The sequence below is a fragment of the Saccopteryx bilineata genome, chromosome 4 (genome assembly GCF_036850765.1).
Source record: "Saccopteryx bilineata isolate mSacBil1 chromosome 4, mSacBil1_pri_phased_curated, whole genome shotgun sequence".
In the NCBI taxonomy this organism is placed as follows: Eukaryota; Metazoa; Chordata; class Mammalia; order Chiroptera; family Emballonuridae; genus Saccopteryx; species Saccopteryx bilineata.
Window position 1 is genome coordinate 171,154,701 of NC_089493.1, and position 20,229 is coordinate 171,174,929.

At 43.7% G+C, this 20,229-nt stretch overlaps 1 protein-coding gene across 6 annotated transcripts in view; it reads right to left on the reverse strand.

The window, feature by feature from the left end:
- Nucleotides 1-19,873, reverse strand: part of PRELID2 (PRELI domain containing 2) — an 87,332-nt gene extending 67,459 nt beyond the window's left edge. For 4 of the 6 annotated variants that reach the window (XR_010731050.1, XR_010731051.1, XR_010731049.1 and 1 more), the window contains exons 1-3: nucleotides 19,735-19,869; nucleotides 3,461-3,518; nucleotides 1,025-1,098 (exon numbers count right to left, since the gene is read on the reverse strand). Coding sequence is in view for 1 of the 6 variants with exons in the window: in XM_066272880.1 (XP_066128977.1) it covers nucleotides 1,025-1,098; nucleotides 3,461-3,518; nucleotides 19,735-19,809 (207 nt within the window). In the remaining 5 variants the exon portion in view is untranslated. Of the gene's footprint in view, nucleotides 1-1,024; nucleotides 1,099-3,460; nucleotides 3,519-14,522; nucleotides 14,615-15,191; nucleotides 15,377-19,734 lie in introns of all 6 variants that reach the window. The other 2 variants (XR_010731052.1, XR_010731053.1) reach the window with 2 other exon arrangements.
- Nucleotides 19,874-20,229: the final 356 nt, after the last annotated feature.

Genomic DNA, 20,229 nt, shown 5'->3' on the forward strand with positions numbered 1-20,229 from the left:
ACAAACTTGAATGCCTTTTTAAATAATAGATTCAAAGCATGTATATAGGACAAGAGCAGGGTATGCACTCTGTGGAAAACGCCAGTAACAGTTTGCTGCAGATAATGCAACACATTTTACCATCTGGAAAATAGAAGTTCACTTCCATTGTCATATTACCTTTCTTTCCACTGAAGAATGTGACAGGGTCTTAATCCATGATAAGGAAGTGACAGAATCTGCCATTTTTCTACACACAGCACAGTAGTGTAATTTGCAAGCTAATCAGCGGGAGCCCAGCTGGGTTCCACATCACCCACAGAATCACTTCCGGATTCCAAAAACCATCTGAGCCGGTTTTAAAAGTGTGAATCAAGACCATCTCCTATTTCCTAATGATTCTAAAAAGGCTCTTGTCACTGATTTCTCTATGGTTCAAGCAATGTGATTAAAAATTTCCACTTACCTTTTTTTCCAACCATCATCAGCATGCTGAAGGATTTCAAAGAGAGAAAACAATTTGCTATCATGAAGATTTCATCGTCAATGCCATCACTTTACAGAAACATACACAGAAAGGCTTACGAGAGCAGCGAGATTATGCTCCCTAAAATAACGGTTCTCTCTGACAGGAAAATAGAAACTGAGCTCTTCTCTCCTTACTAAAGATCTCACCCAGTATTTACCACCTGCCCACCTCTGATCTTTCTTTCTCCAGAGTCACATCTAACCACAGACAGGTAAGGAAAGAAGGCCACTTCATGTAAAATGTCCAAGGTATCTTTAAAATAATTGTAGAGCAGCTCTATGTCCTCTAAGAGTCCTCCACAAAGGAGAGAGACACAGAAACAGACAGGAGAAAGCTATTTCCCGTGGCATCTGCCGTAACTGAGATTGGATATGACAGACCTTTGTTTTTGAAGAGCCGTGAGGTAGGAAGACCGGGAAAGTTCTAACGGCATTCCGTCAGAAAATGCTCTTTTCGTGACTACTGGGAAATTAGCCAGTGTTACACCAAGCTGATAGAAGTGTGAAATGAATTTACCTTCCTTAAAATTTCTGGAACCACATTCTTACAGATTGCAATCCTCTTTCTATAGATGATCCCTGTTGACACATCTAGAAACAGAAAATTTTGACACTCAAAAATAAAATATTTAAGGAACTATACTCAATGTCAATCTCAATGTTCTATATGTAGAATTCGTAAAAGAAATATTTAACTCAAAACTCAGTGGCTCTTGACCACCTGTCTGGGCCAAATCACTGCAAATATACTTCTCTGTGATCAAGGGATACGTGTAAAACAGCTACTCGCAAGTGCATATCCTAAAATCAAGGATAAATGAATCACAAATTGCACACTCCAATGACAATGGCCAATAAGCCTTTTACTAACTCCAATAAAGATGATGTTTTAACAAAAAAAAAAATGGAGAATCTGATGCTGCCATCTTCCGCATTAAACACGTTTTCAAGAATAGATTTCTGGCTACGAATTTAAACTTATAACTAATTATATTAGGCATACTTTTATCTCATAGGGGAGCTCCCTGTGACTGGAACTACTATTTTGGAAATAAGCTTCCAGAATAGCATCCGGGATGAAAGAAAGAAAAGAAAGAAAGAAGAAAGGAAGGAAGGAAAGAAGGAAGGAAGGGAGGGAGGGAGGGAGAGAGGGAGGGAGGGAAGGAAGGAGGGAGAAAGGGAGGGAGGGAGGGGAAAAGAAAAGACAAAAACCCATTCAATAACTGTTAAGAAAAAGGGAGACCAAGTCAGAGAAAAAATAACCTTTGAAGTGTTGTCATTTGTTCTGTGAATTACTATGACTCAACCACACTCCTAAAAGGTTTCTCACAGATCTGGCTCATATATTTTTAAGAGTTATGGAAGTACGGAAAATTATCTCACGAGCAAAAGGCAGTGTTCTGGTCACCAAGCACAGAGAAGGCCTCAGAGCCATGTGATGGACAGCATCTCACAGCTCTGGCTTTTTTGGTACAAAAGAGCTGCTGACTGTTCTGAAGCTGTTGACAAGGTAAGAAACTGGTTCGTCTTCTCTGCCATTGGCACTCTTTGGCCATCCTGTCCAGCATTCGTGGCACGCGTACTTAAAATAGATCAGCCCCTCCTGGAGGCGAAGATGTGCTTGTCAGCAGTAGAAAGGATAATTAACATTCCCATACCACTCTGGAGTATGCACGTTGCTCTCTCATTTGATCTTCACAACAACCTAATGGCAGGTGTACTATTTTCCCACTTAAAGGATGAAGAAACAGCCTCCAAGAAGTTAGGTCACAGAGAAAGTCACAAAGCCAGGATTTGAAATCAGACCTCTCTGATGCCAAATAACAAGTGTCTCCCGTACTGAGCGCAGGTACCTGAGAAAATGTGTTTTGTTTTGTTTTTAATATATTTATAAAAGTTATGAAAGTGCAGAAAATAACCTCACAAGTAAAAGACAGGTTTCTGGTCACCACGCACAGAGGTCTCAGAGTCATGTGATGAACAGATGAACAGTAGCATCTCAGAGGTTGATTCAGAAGGCTCAAGAACATGTTAGCCCAGGGTCTGGGTGTCTCCAAAGGTTTAAACCTCGATTGTGTGCGTCATTATAGTTCTTACATTGCTCGGTTCTCAAGTTCAAAGACTGAGTGAAAATGTGTCCACAGGAGATGCAAGGGACAGAAAACAGTAAAGACTCCTACACTCCAGTTCAGGGGTCAGTAAACATTTTCTGTAAAGGGCCTGATGGTAAATATTTTAGGTTCTCTGAGCCATGGGGTCTCTGCTGCAACAACTCAACTTTGCTGTTGTCACAATGAAGCAGCCATAGATACAATATAGCCAAACAGGCATGGGCTAAGTGCCAATAAAACTTTATTTACAACAGCCACACAAGCATCATTTATCAACCCCTGCTCTAGTCAATACCGAACCACATTAAGTCCAGTTATGACTCCATAATCTAATCACTTTACAGTCACATCTCGTATACATGCTATTAATCATATCCACTTGCCATCTCTAAGATGATATGTGAATATGTTTTCAGAATATAGATAGCCATGCGACCTTGGAAAAGTTTTTTCTCTCTGTACCTTGGTTTCTTTGTTCATTAAGTAGAAGTAAGAATAATACCTGCCCCATACATTGTTCTGAAGATTAAATGAGTTAAAAAAAAAAAAGAAAAGAAAATGTGCCTGGTGAAAAGAAAATTCCTAAGTGCTCAGCAATGCTAGCTGCTCTACTTGTCATCAATGATTAACTGAGAAAGGAACAGGGGTCGACGAGGCAAGCCTCCATCCAACCCCTGTGAATGCTGGGTGGGCGCTCTTGTCCACCAGGCACCTCAGGTGCAGAAATACATCTGTTCAAAACAGCACAGGCCATGCACATGCAAACAGATATCTTTGCAAAAAAAAACAATTAATATCACTTAATGATCATTGCTCAAGTGAGGGAAATTCAGGGAACTTACCTATTTTTTCCTCCACAGTTTTTACAGAGATGACATTTTTATCCATGGGGTTGGGATACTAAAAGAAAGCATAGCAAGAAGCATTACCATCCTGCTTTCAGCAAAGTGAATTATTTCCTAGTAACCAGGGTTATGGACAAGAACAGTAAATAATTTCCAAGCGATATTTAAGTCCAGTTTCCAATCGAGAGACTTAATTTTACAACCTGGGCCGGGTAAGTGAGACATACTCATTAACCGGCCTGAATGGAAATCTGGGAGAACCTTCCTTCAATCCCACCTAACCCTCAACGCAGAGGGAGAGGGGGGTTAGGTTAAGTTAATCAATAAATGATACTATTCATATTGAACCAGCCTTGTTAAATCGAGAGTGTTCTTTGTGCCAGGCAATGTACTAAATGCTTTCTTTGCACAATCTTGTTTAAGTAACAGCCTCTTTGTTGTGACTGGGTTGTGTGACACCACGGTCCAATCCTTCAAAAATGGACATGGAACAAGGCTCAGAGAGCTTAGGGTCACCCTGCAAGTGAGGGGTAGAGTCAGGAAATTAAACCTGGCCGAATACAGAGTGAATTCCTTCACTACCGTGCTATACCATGGCCTGGTAGCAGGGTTGGTTAACCACACAGGACTTAGTCTACACCAGGTCCTAGATAAATAGTTTGCTTATGGACTAAATTAACCCTGAAAGACAATCTGGATTTAACAAGGCCAAAAGTAGCTACCATTTTTGTCCATGGTAGTTTAAATACTAAATTATTTCCGTTTAATTCTCCAAACTATCCAATAGGACATATGCTGTTTTTTCCCCCTTCACATGTGAGAAATAAGACTTGGATAAAGTAAATAATTTGCTCGATTTCAGCCAGCTAATGAGCGCCGAGACTGTCATTTACCCGCAGATACTCTCTGCTGCCTTCAAAGCCTGTCCACCCAACCTACACTCAAGTCACCTCAGTTACTCAAACCCAACCTTTCCCATTGCTCAGGTGCAAAAAGAGAGACGCAGGAAGTGGAAGTGACTTGCTTAAAGCCATAGGACAGGGTGGCTGCCTGTTGAGTGTCCCCTGGGCTCTTTTCCCAGAGGTTTACTGCTTCATCCTGTGACCCAATCTGAAAAGAAAATTACAGCAAGTCTTATCCAAGACATCAGAAGGTGCTAAGGGGCAGGTGAGAGAAGCAAAGAGGTTGGGGGTCAAAAGAAGAAGGCCTTAGGCAAACTTGAACCGTCAAGTCTTCTGAACCCCCAGGAAACAGGATGCAAAACACAGTGAATGTGGGTCTCCCCCACCCCGCACAGCCTCATGCATGTGTATGCGCATGCATGTAAGAGGCTGACTGCTTTTCAGGGAAAAAAGCATCCTTGACTTTCCAACATTCTTAAAGATGTCTGTGGCCCCACCTGACCAGGCTGTGGTGCAGTGGATAGAGTGTTGGCCTGGGATGCTGAGGACCCAGGTCCGAAACCCTGAGGTTGCCGACTTGAGCATGGGCTCATCCGGCTTGAGCATGGGGTCACCGGCTTAAGCGTGGGATCATAGATATGACCCCATGGTCGCTGCCTTAAGCAAGGGGTCACTAGCTTAGCTGGAACCTCCCAGTCAAGGCACATATGAGAAAGCAATCAATGAACAACTAAGGAGCTGCAATGAAGAGTTGATGCTTCTCATCTCTCCCCTTTCCTGTCAGTCTGTCTGTCTCTCTCACTAAAAAAAAAGATAGCTGTGGCCCCAAATGATGTTAGATTAGAACAGGGGCTCTATGAGAGCAGGAACATTGTCTATTTCAGTCACCCCTGTACCTCTACCACCTAGCACAGCATCTGGCACATAGTAGGCATTCAATAAATATTTGCTGAATGAAGGAATGATTTGAAAGCTAAACCTCGCTGACCTCAGGGATCAGTATGGAAACAAACCTTCCTTCTGTCTGGGGACCGACCTGTGAAGACCAGTCACACCTCGCCACACCCCATGCCACAGACTGGCATTCCCACTTTCATCCTGGCAACTGCAACCTTGATAACTACTCAAAAACATGAATTCAAAAATATTCTAAAATCACTCATTTTTGGCTCCAGAAAGAAAATGCTAAAAATTATGACTGCTTTTTTCAAGTTCAGCCTTCAGTATTTCTTGTAGACAATGTCCATTACGGAGGGTCAGGTTCAGGTTTAGCTAGACTGCCCCTCAGCGAGGGGCCTCACTTACACAGCATCTGTGAAGCAAGAGTAATGTGTGAGACTCACACAGATGCCCCGAATTGTGTGCGTGTCTGTGTGAGAACTAGAACTCTCACACTAAGGTTAAATGAGAGTATTTCCTTTACTACAGTCCTGATTTGCTCATTGTATGCTCATCAGTACATCCCCACTGAATATCGTAACTACAATCTAAGTTGTAGGATAACTACTGAACTAAATTATGAAAGAGGGTGGACATGTAATTACAAAAGAAGGACAGTGATCAAAGTTTTCAGTTCTTATTATTTCACTATTTTTTTTTTTTTTTTTTTTTTTTTAGGTGAGAGGGAAGGGAGATAGTGAGGCAGACTCCGGCATGCACCCAGACCAAGATCCACCTGGCAACCCCATCTGGAGCAATGCTTGAGTACTGAACTATTTTTAGCACCTGAGGCTGAAGCTCAGACCAACCAAGCTATCCTCAGTGTCCACAGCCATGCTCGAACCAATCAAGCCTCTGGCTATAGGAGGGGAAGAGAGAGAAAAGGGGTAGAGAAAGGGGGAGAAAAGTTGATGGTCACTTCTCCCATGTGCCCTGACTGGCAATCAAACCCAGGACAACCATATGCCACACCAATGCTTCATTTCTTCACTTCTTTATCAGTGACATTCCTATAGAGTATAATCAACTCAGAAAGTTCACACTTCAGCATAATTGTTATATTTGTTTACTAAGTCAAAGGGTATTGGTTTAAATAGCAGTGAAAACTCTCCATTCTTCATTCAACAGTTTTTTTGAGTAATTACCATCCCAGACACTGTTCCAGGCACTACGACTTGAGTAATAAAACAAACAAAATAGCAGGCATTTAGAGAGTTCACACTTTAGTTGGGAGAACAAGAGAGATATATATATAAATATGTAGGCCATTGTAAAATAAATACTTAGGGGCCATTACACGAGGCTTGTAAAAAATAAAAAGAAAATGGAAGTTTAATTAACCTAACACAAGAGGTCCTGAACTATTCATTACAGTAAAATCATCTGCAAGATTCAAGTTATTTTCCAAAGCAACTACTTTTGGAGTTGGGTAGACATGAGCCTCAAGTTTCCATATGAGAATGGAAAAAGAAATTAGAAGTGTGTTTAAAATAGCTAAATACCGTGACACACAAGGCATGTTTGAACTTTTGTTTTTTTAATTAAGGATATTTTGTGCTGAGGCTCCCCCTACCTGGCACTACTTAAAATGCTCTGACACCATCTTGTGGTAACTTAAATACTGATGATTTAATTCACAAAAACGTATCTGCAGTCAGATAGTAAGGGGTTGAGAGAGGGAAAGCTGCTCAGAGAGGGCCACCACCAATAATGCCAATCTGGAAAGACAGCAAGCAGGTGGCCAGGTTTTTCTGGACCCCTTTCCAAACACTGTGACAATAGGATGCATCAAGCTAGGTAATGGTCAGCCCGTTGAAAACCTATTGAGCATTTACGGTGCCCATGTGGGGGGCTGCATTAGAGGCTGCCACAGGTGCCACCTCATCCAGCCCTCTCCAAAACAAGCAAACCTACCGACGAGTGGTAAGACAGTCCTCGTGTTAAAAACATGACGGTGAAAAGCCTGCACACAGCAAGGTCCCACTGGGATTTTCCAGTCTCCCCTCCACACTAGAAGTGTTCATGAAAGCAAGGTGGTCTGAGGACCCGGATAGCTTCCAAAAACCCTTGCCATCTTGGACTTGGCTCAGGGGGTCACAAACTGCAGTGGCACAAGAATTACTTACTACACTGGGCTGGGCACACTCGCCATGCATGCCATATTTTCTGGGTGACTTAAGGGATTTTTAAAAGGTATAATTGACTTCATTTTGAACTTACGATTTTTACTTCTTTTACAGAATGCATAAACTAACTTGTTTCCCCAAGATATCAAGTTATTGCAAATAATCACTGTATATATATTATGTAACAGTCTAACAAGGGTAAAATGTAAACTCTTCTAAATTGTCATATACCTTGCTTTCATTTATTTTTTAAACTTTTTATTGACTTATTGGTTTTAGAGAGAGAGGAAGGGGGAGAAAGAGAGAGAAAGAAACATCAATTTGTTATTCCACTTATTTCTGCATTCTTGTATGTGCCTTGACTAGAAATTGAACCCACAACCTTGGTGTATCAGGATGATGCTCTAAACAACTGAGCTACCTGACCAAGGCCAATTTATTCCTTACATATTAAAAGGCCAAAAACTTGCAAAATACTGGATGAAAAACAAAATATCTATGAAAACAAACACATAGCTATGAAAAGTGAGAGAATGAGAAATTGAATCCATCTAATTACAGGAATAACATTTAATACATTTGTAAAAGCTCCGTGAAGAAGATATGGTATTTCCCTTTCTTATTTACATAGAAAATAAATATATGTGTGTGTGTGTGTGTGTGCACGCGCTTGCTTTCATAAAGCCTACTTTTAAGACAATAAGGAAGCCATCGCCAATTGGCTCATGGTAGAGTGTCAGCCAGCATGTGAATGTCCCAGGTTCAATTCTCAGTCAGGGCACACAGGAGAAGTGCCCATCTGCTTCTCCACCCTTCCCCCTTTCATTTCTCTCTCCCTGCCCCCTCCTGCAGCCATGGCTTGATTGGAACGAGTTGGCCATGGTGCCTCTGCCTCAGGCGCTAAGAAGAGCTCAGCTTCTGAGCAACAGAGCAATGCTCCAGATGGGTTGAGCATCGCCCCTTAGTGCAGGGGTCCCCAAACTTTTTACACAGGGGGCCAGTTCACTGTCCCTCAGACCGTTGGAGGGCCAGACTATAAAAAAACTATGAACTAGCGTGCGGAGGACCCGGGTTCGATTCCCGGCCAGGGCACACAGGACAAGCGCCCATTTGCTTCTCCACCCCTCCACCGCGCTTTCCTCTCTGTCTCTCTCTTCCCCTCCCGCAGCCAAGGCTCCATTGGAGCAAAGATGGCCCGGGCGCTGGGGATGGCTCTGTGGCCTCTGCCTCAGGCGCTAGAGTGGCTCTGGTCGCAACATGGCGACCCCCAGGATGGGCAGAGCATCGCCCCCTGGTGGGCAGAGCTTTGCCCCATGGTGGGCGTGCCGGGTGGATCCCGGTCGGGCGCATGCGGGAGTCTGTCTGACTGTCTCTCCCTGTTTCCAGCGTCAGAAAAATGCAAAAAAAAAAAAAAAAAAAATTAAAAAAAAAAAACTATGAACAAATCCCTATGCACACTGCACATATCTTATTTTAAAGTAAAAAAAAAAAAAAAACAGGAACAAATCCAATATTTAAAATAAAGAACAAGTAAATTTAAATCAACAAACTGACCAGTATTTCAATGAGAACTATGCTCCTCTCACTGACCACCAATGAAAGAGGTGCCCCTTCCGGAAGTGCGGCAGGGGCCGGATAAATGGCCTCAGGGGGCCGCATACGGCCCGTGGGCCGTAGTTTGGGGACCCCTGCCTTAGTGGGTTTTCCAGGTGGATTCAGGTCCCGGCACATGCAGAGTCTTGTCTCTATCTCCCCTCCTCTCACTGAATAAAAAAAAAAAAAGACAGTAAAATATCAACTTTCCAAAAAGCTCAGAAGTCAATGCCTGCCTTTTATAATACACTTGCAAAAAATAAAAAAAAGAGTCAATGATCTCAAAAGCAATCATTGTTTTACCAAGTTCCAAATGGCATAATCCAAAAGACTACAAGGAGGCAGTTGAGCCGTCAGATCTGTATGATTAGCTCAGCAAAGGCAGCTAATAAGTCTGGTCTACTAACATATCTGTTTTTTCAGCACTGAAGGGATCTTTGCTACCCAGGCTGCTCCCAAAGATGTACATACAAAGGGGTAGAGCTGCCGGAAAGAGATTTGGTGTCTAGCCACACAAAGAAATCACCATGGGCCTGACCAGGCAGTGGTGCAGTGGATAGAGCGTCGGACTGGGATGCCGAGGACCCAGATTCGAGACCTCGAGGTCGCCGCTTGACTGCAGGCTCATCTGGTTTGAGCAAAAGCTCACTAGCTTGGACCCAAGGTCGCTGGCTCAAGCAAGGGGTTACTTGGTGTGCTGAAGGCTCGCAGTCAAGTCACATATGAGAAAGCAATCAATGAACAACTAAGGTGTCGCAATGCGCAACGAAAAACTAATGATTGATGCTTCTCATCTCTCCGTTCCTGTCTGTCTGTCCCTGTCTATCCCTCTCTCTGACTCTCTCTGTCTCTGTAAAAAAAATAATAATAAATTTTTTAAAAAATTTTTTTAAAAAGTATCACCATGGGCTCTGCCTAATTCCCTTTATGAGCCACATGCAAAGTCTTCTATCTTAGAGGGAAAGCAAATGTAATGTTATACCAGTATCAAAGGGGTCACTGATTAATCAAAATTTCAATGATAAAGAGCTGTGTTAAAGTCAACAGATATTTTGAATGGCTATCCATTGGTCTTTCAGGCCAGAAGGATGATGAAATAGAAAAAGAACAAGGAGCCAAAACCTGCAGGACATGCTGCTGCCATCTGTGTGGCCCGGGAGATGGACCACCAGATGCTCCTCGAAGGCCCCCTGGCTGGGAAGTGACCTGCTACGCAAAGGCCAACCACCCTCACATCACCCTCATTCATTTGAAACTGACCTAATCATTGGTAATGACATAATGCAGTTCTGTGAAATGAATCGTTTATAATTGTGACACAAAGGGAGATTCTCTTATCTCAACATTAAATGCGTACATAGAGCCAATGCAATAAAGATACAAAGTCTCCAAAGTAACCTGGTCGGTACTATTCAATGCCATGGTCCAGGAAGACAGAGAAAGACTAATGAACTCTCCCGCATGAGAGGAGACTAAGATACAAGGAAAGGCAGTGTGGGATCCTGGATTGGGTCTCATTCTGGAAAAACAGTATTAGTGGACAACTGCCAAATTCTGAATAAGGTCTGTAGATTAGTCAACACTGCCTCAGTGTTATTTCCATGGTTTTAAAAATTATACAGTGGTTTGGGGAAGCTGAGTATACTGGAATTATTTGCTGTTTTTGCAATATTTTAGAAGTCCAATTAATTCCAAATTAAAAGTTAAGAAGCAAAAAACAAAAGTAAAATGAAGACACGGAGTGTCGAAACAGAATGAGTTTTAGAAACCAAAAGCCCTAAGTCTGAAGCCCTTCTGTGAAGTCTTGGGCAAATTACTTAAATCTCAGTCTGGCTTAGTTTCTTCATCTGTAAAATCAGACAAAAATACCTATCTCAAAGAGTTGTTACAGGAATTAAAGGAAATAATTTTATGTAAAGTGTAACACCTGCCACCTGCAGGTCCTCGATACACAGTAGCTGGTTTTGCTACTAAAGAATGAATCAACATTTTCGAAAAACTTAGGTTCCAGGCTGAGTGTGGTGCGGCATTAAGTGTACTACAATCTGCAGTCCAAACATATTTAACTGATGATTAAAACACCACTGGGAGATATTTCTTACTTTCCTAGACTACTAAAACCTCACAAGCGCACGCTTTAGCAATTCAGAATTTGTGTAAGGTACCAACCTCCCGGATGCGTCCCTTTCTACTAGCGTTAGAGAGCACCGCCCTGGAGAAGACTTGCTTTTCTTAAAAGGCATCAAACACTAAACATCCTAAATGTTCTCACAGATTTACAATTAAAATACAAAGCTTGATTCACACTGTATGTCTGTGTTATATCCCTGAGAAAGCACTCGTCGCAAAAAATTAGTATATTTCCCTCTGGCGCCTTGGGCAGTGAGCTGCCTGAGGCCAGCACGTTTCATTTATCTGCATCTCCCAGGGCATGCGCTTACCACAAATGTCTAGTCGTAGGCATATAATGAACGCTTATTAGTACTTTGATAATTAAAAACCACCTGTCTTTTATGCACTGATTAAGCTACAACCTCCATGAGATAAGTTTCCAAGTATATTTTCATGTTTTTTAAATGATTTTTTTAAAAAGCCGTAATTCCAATACGCAACTTTATTCATGTTCACTCCATCCTTTATTATACCAAGCTAGTAAAGATTTCTGCAGATTACTTCTCTTGGCTTTTTATTTTTAGGTTCATGAAATAAATGTCATAAATTAGTAGCAGTAGTACTAGTATTACTATCATTTTTTTTTTTTTTCCTGAAGCTGGAAACGGGGAAAGACAGTCCGACAGACTCCCACATGCGCCCGACCGGGATCCACCCAGCACGCCCACCAGGGGCAACGCTCTGCCCACCAGGGGGCGATGCTCTGCCCTTGGGGGGGGGGTCGCTCTGCCAAGACCAGAGCCACTCTAGTGCCTGGGGCAGAGGCGGAGGAGCCATCCCCAGCGCCCGGGCCATCTTTGCTCCAATGGAGTCTTGGCTGCGGGAGGGGAAGAGAGAGACAGAGAGGAAGGAGGGGGGGGTGGAGAAGCAAATGGGCGCTTCTCCTATGTGCCCTGGCCGGGAATCGAACCCGGGTCCCCCGCACGCCAGGCCGACGCTCTACCGCTGAGCCAACCGGCCAGGGCCACTATCATATTTTTAATAAGTGCTTTTAAAGTACCTATTGTGTGCTAGCATTAAGCTCGGTATATTATATGCACTACGTGCATTATCCGATTTATTTCCCCTTACTCCAGAAGAGAGCTATTATTCTTATTTTGCCAGTGGAGGACAGGAAAATAAACTGACAAGCCTAAACTCACACAGCTAGAGGCACTCCGTACCCCCATCTGATGTGAGAGCCCATACTCCACACTTTGGCCCCATTCCCCTCCACGGCATACCTGAACCTTCTTCTAGTACAGGAGTCGGGAAACTTTTTGGCAGAGAGAGCCATGAACGCCACATATTTTAAAATGTAATTCCGTGAGAGCCATACAACGACCTGTGTACATTAAGCATTATCCAATAAAAATTTGGTGTTGTCCCAGAGGACAGCTGTGATTGGCTCCAACCACCTGCAACCATGAACATGAGCGGTAGGAAATGAATGGATTGTAATACATGAGAATGTTTTATATTTTTAACGTTATTATTTTTTATATTAAAGATTTGTCTGCGAGCCAGATGCAGCCATCAAAAGAGTCACATCTGGCTCGCAAGCCATAGGTTCCCAACCCCTGCTCTAGTAGAACTGAGGATAGGAAGGTAAAAGGGAAGAAACACCAGCATAGTGTGAGCCAAAAGATTAATAACCATTATGTTAAACTAGGCCTATCATTTGTCAAATCACTTCCTTTGGGAATGCGAGTTTACCCCAAATATTCCAGAAGCTCTGCAGGGAGAGCCATTCCAGACTTATAAGAGTCAGATTCACAAGGGAGAAGAGAGAGGACCAAAAATGAAAACATTATTTTTTTTTAATGTTTATTGATTTTAGAAAGAGAAAAGGAGAGAGTGAGAGAGAGAGACAGAAACATCTGTTCCTGTATGTTCCCTGACCGGGAATCCAACCGGCAACCTCTGCACTTCAGGACGATGCTCCAACCAACCGAGCTATCTGGCCAGGGCTGGAAACATTACTAATTACCCAATCAACTTTCTACTCTAAATAAAAAGAGCCATTCATAAATCTCCTTTATGAGTTTAAGAGTAAACACTTAAATCCTTTTTTTCGTTCAGCATATCAGACTCCTGGCTAGAATAAATAAAACCCAAGCCACTATGCTGAAGTAAAGAAATTATTTTAATCTGTCTATTTTATTATACTTCACAAAGGAAGGACACGTTACTGAATCCCACATGAACTTGGTCTGATACTATATAAGGCTAAATCCCCAAAGAGTGTATGCCAGTCATTCATTCAACAAGGATTTTTTAAGTATCTACTACATTCCAGGATCTCTATGGGTATCTGGGATACATCAGGAACAAATGACAAAATCTCTGCCCATGAACCTTATGCTCTATTCACAATGACTCTTTGGTCTATAGCAGTGGTCCCCAAACCCCGGGCCACGGACCAGTACTGGCCATTTGGTACCGGTCCACAGAGAAAGAATAAATAACTTACATTATTTCCATTTTATTTATATTTAAGTCTGGAAGATGTTTTATTTTTTTTAAATGACCAGATTCCCTCTGTTACATCTGTCTAAGACTAGCTCTTGACACTTGTCTCGGTCACGTGATACATTTATCCATCCCACCCTAAAGGCCGGTCCATGAAAATATTTTCTGACATTAAACCGGTCCGGGGCCCAAAAAAGGTTGGGGACTACTGGTCCATAGCATAAAAAGAAAAGCAACCAGAACAACTCAACAGTAGGAAAAACTGTCATTTCTCTGGCCTCATTTGAGAACAAACAAGGAAATTAGGTCAACACCATAGCTCTCTGGATTTTTTTTAATGACTTTAAATTTCAGGTATATGAAATTTAAAATAATCTCTGAATCCAGCTCCTGAAAGTTAAGCCCAGTAAACAGGCCCATGTGGGGTTCCAGAGATGAGGGAGCTACTAGCTGCAACAGTCAACTATGCAACTTTGTGTACACTTTGTCATACAAAGAAAAAAAAACAATGTACACCTTCAAGTGCATTGATACTATATAGTTCCGATGCTACAGCTCATGGAAAGCTCAGTTTAGCATTGGATGAATAAACCATTCTGGGTTTCACAGCACTTCTCCACGAAGAATTCATTGAGAAACACTATACACAGTTCATGAACAAAGCGAGTTGTGGTGTTTGTTTTCAAGGCGCCACTTAGATTTGAAAGCATGTAGTGAATATTTTGCTCATAGTACCCAACAGGCAGGTGTAAGAAGAGCAAACATCGCTCAGTTGTTAAAAATAGTAGTAGTATATTATAGCATTCCAAAAGCCATAGATCAGTCAACTCTATTTAAAATAGAGCCTCCTCAGCGCTGAAGAGGCTTCAAACATACCATTGTGCAAAATCAGGTTAAACGCTTCCCAGAGATCCTCATATGATTGTCCCTTCTGCCAAGTGCTCTCCTTTGGAAACACTACATAAAGACTAAAAGAAAAAGAGAAGTGTGTTTTGCCAAAAAAAATCATTCTTACTACTTTAGGCTTATAAAAAAAAAGCTTATGCTTGTCAAACTGTTCTGTATTTGATCTTCCTAACAATCCTGGGAGATAGGTGGAGTGCATGGCGTTCCCAGATGAGAAATTAATTAAGACAGTAGAGTTCCCTTATCCGGTTGTGCATGACACTCACTGCACATGGCACCCTTGGGCACGGGGCTACAGCCACCTAGAGCAAGGAGCGCCTTTTTCTAATTTGTATAAAGCGGCCCATTCACTTTTTTCTGGCCCCATTTACTGTAAGCTTGTGGAACAGAACCCCGCCTAGATGATGCCTCTTTGTAACTGGCACATGATTCACATCACATGAGGTACTGTAAGACTTATAACAAGTTTATAGAACTCCGTGGAAATTAGAGACATTTTTCTTATCGTCTATCTAAAGGTTTTAAGATAAACAGATGATTGTACGAAGGTGATTATTTGCCAAATAAGGGACATCTTGGCTATAGTCATAGCAAAGAAAACCTCTTTAGCTGGTGGAGAGGGAGAGGAGACAAACTTACAAGGATTTGGGTGGAGAAAAAGGTGTTCTGTGTTAATTTATCTCAACATGGCTCACGTTAACCAAATATTCAAGTAGCAACATTGGAGAGCTTTGCTTATATCCTCTAGAACAGGGGTCAGGAACCTATGGCTCGCGAGATGCCATGTGGCTCTTTTGATGGCTGCATCTGGCTCGCAGACAAATCTTTAATAATAAAAAAAAATAACGTTAAAAATATAAACATTCTCATGTATTACAATCCATTCATTTCCTACTGCTCATGTTCATGGTTGCGGGTGGCTGGAGCCAATCACAGCTGTCCTCCGGGACAACACCAAATTTTTATTGGATAATGCATAACGTACACGGGTCGTTCATTGTATGGCTCTCACGGAATTACATTTTAAAATATGTGGTGCTCATGGCTCTCTCAGCCAAAAAGGTTCCCGACCCCTGCTCTAGAAAGTTGCCTGGAGAATCTGTAATCCTCTAGAACGGCTATATATATCAAATGCCCCGCACTGAGAATAGAGCCCGGGCACTTCCCACAAGCACATCAAGAGAAATCTATCTATGACTGAACTTTTGTGAAACTATTTCCTAAGACCACCAGGAAACTGCTTCTAAGAGGGACAGCTCAATAACTGGAATCTAGGTCTACTGACTTCTGATTTGTGGCTTTAAATAATATCACATAAAAATTCTCACAGCCATTGAATTTACTGATGTCTCAGAAATAGGCACATAGCCCCTCCTAGAGATCTGTGAAGGCTGCTTTTGAATTAAAAAAAAAAAAAATGAAAGTTTAGTGTCATCCATAGTGTTACCACTCCCAGCATTAGGACTTTTCTACTAATAGTCACCTTCCCTTGCCCTATCTCTATCTTCCAAAATGTCCTCCTCAGTCTTTATTTACTAGGTGCCAAAAACGTTGCTGAGTATTTTTATAAGAATTCTTCCAAATCCTAACTGAATGCAGCTATATACATAGGCAGCCGCAGCTTACAACACATGGCGCACACAAACCTCCCAGCTGAGCCCAGCCAACTGCAAAATCATGAGAATTAAAATTCTATCACTGGTTTAAGCCACTAAATAACAGGGGTGATATATTACACTGCAATAGAAAACTGAAACACTGTATTTTTCACCCTATCACACAGCAAAACTACACCCTCATATCGGGCACCAAAGGTCCACCCAGGTGAGTAAACCTGACAGAAGACTATGGACAAAAGAAAACTGAAATCGGATAAAGAACAGAGTTGATTCTGAAACATTTTACTCCCTCAATACAATCAGTCCTCTGTCTCCAATCAACCATGGGAGGAAAACAGAGAAATCCCAGCCTGACCAGGCGGTGGCGCAGTGGATAGAGCATCAGACTGGGATGCGGAGGACCCAGGTTCGAGACCTCGAGGTCGCCAGCTTGAGCGCAGGCTCATCTGGTTTGAGCAAAGCTCACCAGCTTGGACCCAAGGTCGCTGGCTTGAGCGAGGAGTTACTCGGTCTGCTGAAGGCTCGTGGTCAAGGCACACATGAAAAAGCAATCAATGAACAACTAAGGTGTCACAACGAAAAACTGATAATTGATGCTTCTCATCTCTCTCTGTTCCTGTCTGTCCCTATCTCTCCCTATCTCTCCCTGTCTCTGTAAAAAAAAAAAAGAAAAGAAATCCCAGAAAGTTCTAATAGCAAACCTTGAATTTGCCATGCACTGAGTACTATGCTGAATCCATGCAAATGAAGTGATGTACAGGCACACCCTACTGTAGCTTATATGCAAATATAGGTTATATGCAAATGTTATGCCATTTTATAAGAGACTTGAGCACCTCGAATTTTGGTGTCTGAGGTGAGGGACTCCTGAAACCAATCCCCTGCATACTAAGGGACAACTATAATCATGGGTGTCCCTATCAGGTGCAAGGCAGCACAGCCTGGTGATGTGGGTTTTGGATTCAGATGAGGTGAAATCCTGGCTCTCCCACCTGCTAGCTGTGGAAACTTGGAAAAGTTGCTTAAACTTCTCCCAGCCCCAGTTTCCCCAGCCTGTGAAGCGAAAGTCAATCATAATTATTTCTGGGAGAAGCTGACATGATAACATATGAAAGCACCCCCTCCCCTCTCCCTTCTTGCCTAGGAAACTCCTATCCATGCTGCAGTCATTATTTTACAAATGCCACTATTTCCTGGAGGAAGCCTTTCCTAATGGCCACCAGAACTTCAGCAGGCCTCCCTGCTACATCCAGTCACAGCACCGTGAACTTTCCCTGTACAGATACACACCATGAATGGAAATGGTGTTCATTTGTTGATCATTTATTAATTTCACTCTCATTCACAAGACATCATCAGCTTCATGAGAAGAGAGTCTGTGTGTTGTGCCCTAGCATCTAGCACAGAGCCTCGCACAAGGAGGAAAGTATTTCTAAGCACCCATCAAATGGGGAGGGAGGGACATTTAACCCAGAATCTTGACACATGCCAACTACTACGACAGTTTGGCACTGTGATACGTACTTCTGCAGGGGTGAGTCCTGCCTTGAAGAAGTTTAGAGTCTAATGAGGGTAAAAGACACATGCAGAAGGAACTATCCACCACTGGAGAAGATGGTCACTAAGGCCTAGACAAAGTATCCCTCCAGTTCTGACACAGCAGCGATCACCTCTTAATGAGGACAATCCAGAAAGCCTTTACAAGGAGCAATGGCATTAGAGACTCCACCCTCCAAAGTGCCAGTCCTAACAAAAAATGGGTGTTTGCTGCCAATAGCCTGGCATAAGTCCAGGACTACACCAAATCCATAATTCAGGCTTCATTCATTTATTCATTTATCATGCATCAGATGTTTTTATTGAGCACCTAGTAGGTGCTAGGCACTATTCTAGATACTGGAGCTCAATGAACAAGAAGCTGGTATTACCCCCAAAACAAGCCTCCCTGGAGACATCACGTTCACCAGCATCCTCCTCACTCTTTTGTGACCCAGGCCACCAACATCATCCTCTCCTCCAATAAAAGTCAGGTCTTGTCACTAAAGAAAAACCACCTTTGTCGCCCAACATCTCTGGTAGTTTTGCTTTCAAGTAGCAAATGGAACACACTGCCCGGGGGCTGCTGCTTAAGGCAAATTCTGGAAATCTTGAGAATGTGAAAGCTGAAGGAAATCCATAAAATCCCTGGTACTACACTCAGCTTAGAGCAGGGGCCGGGAACCTTTTTGGCTGAGAGAGCCATGAACGCCACATATTTTAAAATGTAATTCCGTGAGTGCCATACAACAACCCGTGTACCTTACGCATTATCCAATAAAAATTTGGTGTTGTCCCAGAGGACAGCTGTGATTGGCTCCAGCCACCCGCAACCATGAACATGAGCGGTAGGAAATGAATGGATTGTAATACATGAGAATTTTATATTTTTAACATTATTATTTTTTTATTAAAGATCTGTCTGCGAGCCAGATGCAGCCATCAAAGAGCCATATCTGGCTCGAGAGCCATAGGCTTAGAGGCTGACACTGAGGCCTGGAGAGATGACCTTTGACCAAGATCATCCAGTGATCTAACTAGAGGCAAAGCCAGACCAGAGTCTAGGGGCCCCACCCCCCAGCCCTGGGTGCTTTTGCTTTTTCAAAGAAATGTCCCATTCTCCTATTGCCCGGAGCCACAGTCCTAGGAAGAGGCCTTGGAATAAAGACAGCCACCGAGTCCTGAGGCTAGGGTGCTCAGTGATAGCAGTATAAACAACATTTTAGAGAACACACTAAACACATCGTTGTGATCAACACTTCACATGAATTGTCTCACTTGATTCCTCACAGCCAAGTCTTTGAGGAGATAACTATCATTTTACCCATTTCACAGATTACAAAACGTAGACACAGGGAGCATAAACAATCTGCCCCAGGTCCCAGAGCTGTTTAAGAAAACAGAAAGCAGGGAGGTGAGAGAAAGAATGCAGAGTAAACTAAAATGATGGCTTCAATGGCCCCAACTGGCTTTTAAGGAGTCGCTGATGTATTAAAAAGATCGACAACATCAACAGGGCTCCAGAACTTGAGTTTCCTGAAACTCTCCCATAAGCCTCTCGCTACAGCTGGAGCAGAATGTGAACGTGAGGCCACACACGGAGCCTTTCCCTCACGCCGGAGGGGGGAGCCTTCGAGGAAATGCACCTTCCCCTCACCCAGCACGTCCTGGAGGCGGAACCGCAGCTGGAGGAGGGTTGGTGGGTGCAGACTCTCGCCTGGGGAGAGAGAGGGGAAGAGGGGACAAGATGGGAGTAGAGAGAAGAGGGAAGGGAACAAGAGGGGAAAAGAGAGAACAAGGGGGGGGGAGGAGAGGAGGGGGACAGAGAGAAGGAAGGTCAGTAGTGGACAGAGGGGCGAAGGGACAAGAGAGGCGAAGAGAGAAGGGGACAAAGGAAACGGGGACAGGGGAGAGGGGAGTGGGGAGAGGGGACAGCTGCGGACAGCGGGCGCCCTGGGCGCGGACAGCTGGCCGGGCGGAGGGGCGCGGGAAGCGCGAGCCCCGGCGGGACCAGAGCGGGACGGTACCTTTCGGAGGAAGCTGGCGACCACCTGCTCGAAGGGGTACTTGTACACCTGGTGCACCTCCACGGTGACCCCCATCCCCGCGCGCGCGCCCGCCACGCCTCCGGAGCGCGGGCCACCCGGGGTCTGCCCTGGCCTCAGGCGTCCGCACGCAGGCCGCCAAAGGGGCGTAGGGCTTTTTTTCTCCTTTTTCAAACTTCTGAAACTTTATTGTCCACTCGGAGAAACAGACAAGCGGTCACGCCCCCGCCTCCTCCGCCAATGCCAGTGTGGGCGGCAGGGCGCGGGCGGCGCCCCGGGCCCCGCGGGGCTGTCCCCACCTGGGGGCGCCAGCAGCCTCGGCCTCCCCGCCTGGCCCGCGCTCCGAAACTTCTCGCCCGGAGCTGCCACGCCACGCCACGCCGTGTGGAGCCTTGGACTTTGGGACTTGTGCTTCTATGTTGTTTCCTTGTCTGGAGCCACGGAGGAAACCTAAAGCTGCTATTGGAGACCCTGAAA